Genomic DNA, 7817 nt, shown 5'->3' on the forward strand with positions numbered 1-7817 from the left:
AAATATATGATAACAAACAACATATGATGATGATAATAAACAACATAAAAAATGCCAGATTCAGGTGAAAATGGAATATAAACTTGAAAAACTCATAAACAAATCAAGTCGGTTATTGCGCTCTGATTTCATACTGTAGCTCATTGTTTTCATTGACTGATCAAGGTCCAGTGGTTGACACACATCAAACCACAATACATACATACTGTATGTGTAACATGTTTGGTTAAAAAATATGGTGAGTATTCCTTTAAGGTTTTGGTTTTTCACTTTAATAAAGAAAAACACCCTCAGTGAGTTCACATGCTACACCATTTTTCATCAGAACCCCCCCCCCTTAGAAATATCAAATTTTTTTAGAAACATATCAACAGGCTGTGCTATTTAAGCTACTAAACTGTGAAAACTTTGAACAATTGCAGCATTTGCACAAGGACAAATAAAAACAACGACTGCTTTGGTAAATACAAATCTCGAAAGTGAAGGCATTAATTTGGTTGCTTGGTGAGAAGGAGGCTGAAGACAACTGCAAGGACTGGTCTCCATCTCCTTCTGCTCTGCTAATTAAAGAAAAGCAAGTGCACAATATATATATATATATTATTATTATATTATATATAATATATTATATATTTATTTTTGTTCTTTATTTTTTATTTATTTATATGTTATGTGTTGTTTCTGCTAAGGATTCCTTTTGACTCTCCCTCTCTCTTGTTTGTATTATAGTCTCTGAATACATAAAAATAAAAACTATAAAGCCCATAACGTTATATTTGTTTTGTTTTACTGCATTCACATTTATAACATACACTAAAACGTATTTGTGTATTTTTGTAGTTACACATTTTAAATTCAGATAAAATATATATTAGGCCTATAACCATATTTATAAATTATTATTAATTATAATTATTATTTTAACGATTTATAAAGTTGTTCCCAGAAGTGAAACAATTCATATCCGGGTGAAGCGATGTATCCGGATGTTAGCCGGCTAATGCTAAGTATCGAGAGCAAAAGGTGCATCGTATCGTATTGCAACCACTTTGCTCTCCACAAATGGCATCTCAGATCCCTATAACCGCCCGGGCTCAGCCGGCAGCCGCCAGCTCTGCCGCTCTCCGGGGGAAGAAACGTCCCGGTAGTCTGGCGGCTTCTGCCGCTCAGCAGGCCACCGGGAGCAGCAGCAAGAAGAAGAAAGGCCAGCTGACAGCGACACCAACAATACAGACACAGGTGATAGACAGTAATGCTATTTGTTACACTGTCTGCCTGTAGTGTTATTACTGAACATTACTCAGAGCTCAGAATAGCATAATTGATAAGAAAATATACAAACAGGGTCTGGGTTTGTTCAATTGTACTTCTAGACAAATGAAATGTGCAAGAAAAATGCAAAGCTGTTAAGATGCAATGCTGCAAATATTTTCATTATTGAATAATCTTGCAGATACGTTTCTTGATAAATCGAAACAAAGAAAGGCCTGAAAACTGACTTAAATGACTGATCAATTATCAAAATAGTTGCTAATAGCAATTGTTTCAGATCTAAAGGCAGCCAAATAAACAGTACATTACAAACACACAGTGTACAAAACTGCAGGAAGTACAAATATGGTATGTAGTACAAGCATCAGTGTCACTGGTCATTGTTCCTTTATGATTATGTTACACTGTGTTTACACTTTGTTTACATGGAAACATGCAAAACAAGTTGCTTAAAATGTGTGTTTGTCTTTCACGCTTCATCAGATAACAGCAGTGGAGTTGGTGGCTGAGGTGAAGGCAGTGGGAACAGTTGACTGCGGACCAATTGCCACCACTGAGTCCACAGCAAAGCCTCCACCGTTCAAAGACCCCACATTTATGGTGAGTGTCTGCATCCATCTGGGTTTTAAGTTCATCTGCTTCTGTGACTTTCCCCTCAATTTCCCCTCGCCTCCCTTTTTTCCTCTCTTAATCTCGGCAGCATTCTGGGATTGGTGGAGCAGCAGCAGGTAAAAAGAACAGGACCTGGAAGAATCTCAAACAGATTATGGCTTTGGAGCGGACTTTACCCTGGAAGCTCAACGATCCCAACTGTGAGTTTTTGTATCTTATTTTTACCTGATACACGTACATGTTTTTAATTTAGAAGGCTCTATTTCTGTATTCTAACCCTAATGCCCAAGGCATAAACTATTCAGTTCATGAATAATGTCTAAGGTGTGCAACAAATCTTACATTTACATTTTTAAAGTTTTAAAGCAAAAGGTTATATTAATTCCAGTGTTTCATTTTAATACTACCGATGACTAATTTGAAACTGAATTCAAGACTCGATACATCAAATTTGTCTTCATTAAATGCATTTTAAATGATTTTTAGGTCAACATGGTGTAATGTTTTGGCAAAAAGAGGCATTGAAAGTTCTTTACAGTATACTGTATGTCAAAGCTGTATAATAAATAGAAGACTGCATTGATAAGTCCATGTCACTTTTAGAAGAACTGCCCATATTGGGACAGTTTTAATCAATAGTTTAATTTATGAGCTTTCTGTGTTCACAGACTACAGCATTGACGCCCCTCCCTCCTTGAAGCCGCCCAAGAAATACTCTGACATCTCTGGACTCCCTGTGAGTTATCACTTTGCAAAAAGTCTTATTGTACAATAAACAAAATACCTTTTAAGTCTTGTATAAAGCACACACTGTATTGTCTCTCTTGTCTTTCCTCAGGCAAACTACACAGACCCTCAGACAAAGCTACGCTTCACATCCTCTGAGGAGTTCTCCTACATCCGCCTCCTCCCCACTGATGTTGTCACAGGCTACCTGGCCCTCCGAAAGGCAACTTGCATCGTGCCCTGACAGCCGAGCAAGGCTTGAAAACTAAAACAGGTTCAAACCAGAACTGAACTCATGTCAGTGTAAGAAGCTGTTGGGCCGGCCAGGAGACACTGAGAGCACAGGACAGAACAGCTGGAGCTCACAGGCCACTGCTAAACATTTGCACTGCTGTTTTAAGAAGGCAATCTGAGTCAGAATTGTTACTGTGTAACAAAATAAATGCAACAAGTTTTTGTTTTTTCAATTAGAAAAAAACGAATGTTTGAGTGATTGCATAGTTTATTTGTGAGACATGTTTGTTGTCAATAACTGGATATTAAAATGCCACTCTATCCGAGAATGTCTGGTAAACATTTTTTATTCTTTAAGGGGACAAAAAGTGTTCATACGTCAAAAGTCAGCAATATAATTTTCTTATTCTTATTTGTTCATATACATTTCCCAGTATCCTTGATGATATTTTCCCATTAAGTGTTCCTATAAACCCTGAGGCAAATTTGAGAGCTTGGTGTGTATTTGCTCCTGCTAAATCCTTGGGAAACAGTTGTTTCTCAAGTACTGAATACAAGTATTACTGGCTAGGATGCTGTACACCTCCTTGTGGTAGAACATCTGGCTCCAGTGGTGTAAATGCAGTGAGGTTGGGCTAGAGAGAAGTAGACAAAAATGTTGCAAAGCTGTTGGAAAGAGTTTGTCTATTTCAGATCGTCAGTCAGCTTACTTGCATTGTTTGTTGAAGTTGGATTTCAGTGTCTCTCTTTTTTCTTTGTATAATACACATTTTCTTAGTAGATTGAGACAGAAAAAATCGGTAGCTGAAATCACTTTTCATCTTAATTGTGCTTATGACAACCTTTAATCAAACTTGTTGGACATTGATATAAAACACTCCCCTCTGCCTTCACTGAACATTCACACCTGTTGCTGCACTTTCCTGTTTCTTGGATTGTCTGTTCTCTGCAGTAGCCTGCATGTATGTAAGCTATGCAAATGAGCTGGGCCAACCTGGAGTCTTAGCCAGGAGTCACCAAGCAGGCCTAATTTCACATGCGCCATATGTAAATGTAGAATTGGTTCCACATGGTTCTAATTCCACAGCTGCATTTGATGTATGATTCACTCTCTGACTGGTAGAGTGAGGATGGCTCATTAATCACACATGACAGGCATCCAGGATCATTTCCATGGTATATTTTACGCAATTCTTCACAAACTTGATGAATGAGGACCCTTGTATTTCCCATGTGAATGATCCCTATGCAAAAACTAAGAATAAAGCATGGTCATTAAGGCCCCGTTCCGACCTGGTTTTAACATCAGTCCTGAATGATCCATTCACAAGTGGACAGCTCTAGGTACGTGCGTTTTCACCTGTTAGTAGAATGTGTCTCCAAATGGGTCCTGAGTGACCACTTGTGATCGGATCACTTGGGCGCTTGGGAAAATTACAAAAAGCCCTAAGTAAATATCAATCAAACCTACAACATCTGTAAGCCCACCACTCTGACCAATGAGCTATGATGTCTTACCTGTTGAGATGGGGAGATACACTTGCTAATTTAGATTATAATTCTTCTGGAATCCTTTCTTGATGCTTTGTTTACACAGGCCCTGTGAATACAGATTGACCAGAAGTCTTTGTTTGAAATAAGTCAGCTGTATATGTTACCAATAAAGAATAATAAGATCCCATTGTTGCCTATTAAAGCTATTAAAACATACATGAGTGACACTGGGTGATATGTTCCAAAGATATACAAACATATTAGTATTTCTGCAGATGACCAGTCTTTGCTCATGCCTGAGTGTTACTTCTCCCAGCTCTGGACTTTGTTGAAGCTGATGAAGGCAGTATAGTATATCTATGAGAGTCAGACCTGCATTTCCATTCCTGCTGTGGTATCAAAACCTCAACATAGTGATTAATGAACAGTGCCAGGGCTTTTTGCTACCCACGCACATGACCCGCTACAGTGTGTCTGTGTGTGTCTACAAGCATGTGCGTGCGTTTTTGGGGCATCTTTGCTGTGTCCAAGAAAGTATAAAGTGGTAGTATCAGTTTGTGTTTAGGGCTAAAGTCAGAATGAGGTTAGGGTTAAGCCCTCAAGTGAAGCGATATAAACCTGTAGTATACATGCCTTGGATGAGTATCTTTATATGAATATGTATTGCATACATCTGCTTAACTGAGCCAATCAACTCCAAAATAAAAGGAAAATAGCAGCATGCAAGCTGTTTTTCACTTATTACGCAGCAAACAAATCCTCAAGGTACACCTGTCTTCTCAGTCACACTGTGTCACCACCTGGGTGCGCCAGAGCTCTGCTCGGGCTGCCATCCAAACTTTGCTGAGTGTACTCGGTGTCCCAGCCCCACAGTGACTCCTTCAGATTACACAAGTGTGTCCATTTCTGAGCAAAGTCTGAGATTTCCCAATTGTACCGAAGCAAGATAATTTCTATGTATTCAATCCATTCAAATCCATTCATCAGCAGGTGATTGATAAATACTACCAACTAGTAAAAGGCTGTGCAATGCTGAATAAATATGTTTTCAATTGCCATTTAAAAATGTTCACAGAGCTTGCATCTATTATAGCCTTGGGTAGGGAATTCCATAGTTTTGGTGCATAGTTAACAAAAGGCTGACAAGTTTAGGTGACAAACAGGCTTTGATAAAAGTGATATATAGTATCCATAGTTATAATAAAAACACAAGCACACTGATTTAAACAGGCAGATGACTAAATCATCATGAATCATTACACATTTTAATATTTAAACGGAAATGGATGTAAGCAATTTAGGCCTACAGTTCAATCCTAACTACCATCACCATTAAACTTGTCGTGTGCATGACATCTTCCTTTGATGGAGGATTTTGCACCTGCTGCATTTCACAGGATGTGTGTTTTCACAGAATGCACAGACAGACTTGCTAAAATCTCCTCCTTAGATTTTGTTTCCAATGTATACTTTGCTGAACTTCTGCAGGCGAGTTTCTCCAAAACTGGGGAGATGCACTCGGGTGAACTAATGTCATCTTGGTGCTCATTTAGGGCCTGTTTGCCCTCAGGTTTTTGTCACTGTCACATTTTAGCGATGATGGAGATGGCTACGGTGCTGTATAATGCCTAAAGACAGTAATTATATAGTTTATTTCACTTCCCAGTACAGTTTTTCCTGGACTGCTTTTCTCATTCTTATTTTCTCTTCTCTTTGTGAAGAGACATGACTCAGCATGCCATCACATGCAGGGAGTAGCTGTCACGACTGTACAGACATAAGGATGAGCCTTTCACAACAAGCTGTGTAAAAGCTGTTGATAGAAGCCATGATGCATTAAATCCATGAGAACTACCCTCAAATGTCAAGTCAGAGAAATGGATTGCACCCCCAGCTCTGGTAAGCTGATCGATAGACCAACTCCAGTGCCTGCTGAGCCAGCAGGGGAACTTTCATATTTATGTTTTTGACCTATTGGCACAGCAGAAGTAGCATTGTGAACTTCTTTACTTCCTGTTAACAAAGACATAACAGTCTCAATTTATTAGATACTGCTTCACCATATAAACTATTTTGTTACAGCGATTGAGGCACAATGTTTATGGTTTGTGGTGGTGGTGAAGCTAAGTCCTGCATTAGATTCAACATGACATTGAACACCTAGCTAAATACAGTGATCAGCTTTAGACAAATGTAAAATGATCAGATTTGTAACTTTAATGATCTTCTACATGGCTATGCGCAAACAAGCACCAAGCTCACAGCAGTTGATCTCCAGGCAAAGACGTCTATGAGAATGAAAGCAGAGTACTTCCACTAAAATGTATCGTAGTTCAGACGGTGAAAAAAAAACTTACTTACTACTGACTTGTAACTTCCTTCCTGAAACCCACTGTCACACCAGTTACATGCACTTTTTGCAGCGAATGGCTATGTGCAGGTACATGTGAAAAAAGAGCAAAGCTCCACAATCCTTAAACAGCATCTGTGTTGGAGATGGGAGGAGTGCAGCTGAAATCTAAATCAAGTTCTGAACAAAAGATCTGTCAAGAGATAAAAGAAGAACTTTCCCTGCACCGCCATTCCAATGTTTTTGAATCCCAGTGGCACAGCTGGTATTTAACAAACACACACACACACACACACACACACACACACACACACACACACACGCATGCACGCAAGAACGCAGGTAATGAACATACCTGTAAATGCAATATTTTTTATTTCTATAGTATTTATGGATGTCTTGTAGTAAGGACTGCTTACACTTAATACTTTACTTTGTTTGAACGTGTTCAGACTATATATCTACTTAATTATTGTATTGTATTGATTTGTATACATATTATTGTATGTTTGGGTTGTATGGTGGCAGCTTGATTACTCCAGGTTTGATAGAGACTTTCCTTTCATTGTATTTTGTGTGGTAGTTTTTAGCATTTGTTCCCCCACATTACATAGTTTTACCTGGTTGCATGACTAACCTAACCCCTAAAGGAAAATAAAGATAAACTTAAACTTGAAGTTGACAATCTACTAAAAATGTATTTAATGCAGTATACCCATTTTCACAGATTTTACGGTCTTACAGTTGATTTATTATTAATATAGCATTTTGTAATGCTTAGGCAGCTATTTTCTCTAGAAACTTCTTTCTTGCCCCCTTTTCACTCAACATCATCACAATTTGTATGTGGCCGTCTTAAATCACAGCTTGCAGCTATATTTGTTGTTGTACTTTTGCCTTCTTGGGAAACTTTTGCCCATCATGGTCGTACTTTGTCACGGCTTGTGTGTCCCTGTCTTAACAGGGACAAACCACATGAAAACTGATCTTTAACCATAACTGATCATGCCATGGCTGCCCACACAGTGACACAGTTTCATGGTTCATTTAGCCGTCTCAAGGAGTTCCATACAAGGTTTTTTCTTTCTCTGCCTGTTTGAATGCAGCCTAAGCGAACAAGTTACCAGTT

The 7817-nt window shown here is 38.6% G+C and overlaps 1 protein-coding gene across 1 annotated transcript; it reads left to right on the plus strand.

Moving 5' to 3' along the window:
- Positions 1-958: 958 nt before the first annotated feature.
- ino80c (INO80 complex subunit C) lies at positions 959-3173 on the plus strand. The gene is made up of 5 exons (XM_078253027.1): positions 959-1239; positions 1756-1872; positions 1973-2084; positions 2553-2620; positions 2723-3173. Exons 1-5 carry the CDS (start codon positions 1063-1065, stop codon positions 2852-2854), a joined length of 606 nt encoding a protein of 201 aa, XP_078109153.1. The 5' UTR covers positions 959-1062; the 3' UTR covers positions 2855-3173.
- Positions 3174-7817: the final 4644 nt, after the last annotated feature.

Source organism: Sander vitreus, chromosome 6 (assembly GCF_031162955.1).
Source record: "Sander vitreus isolate 19-12246 chromosome 6, sanVit1, whole genome shotgun sequence".
Lineage (NCBI taxonomy): Eukaryota > Metazoa > Chordata > Actinopteri > Perciformes > Percidae > Sander > Sander vitreus.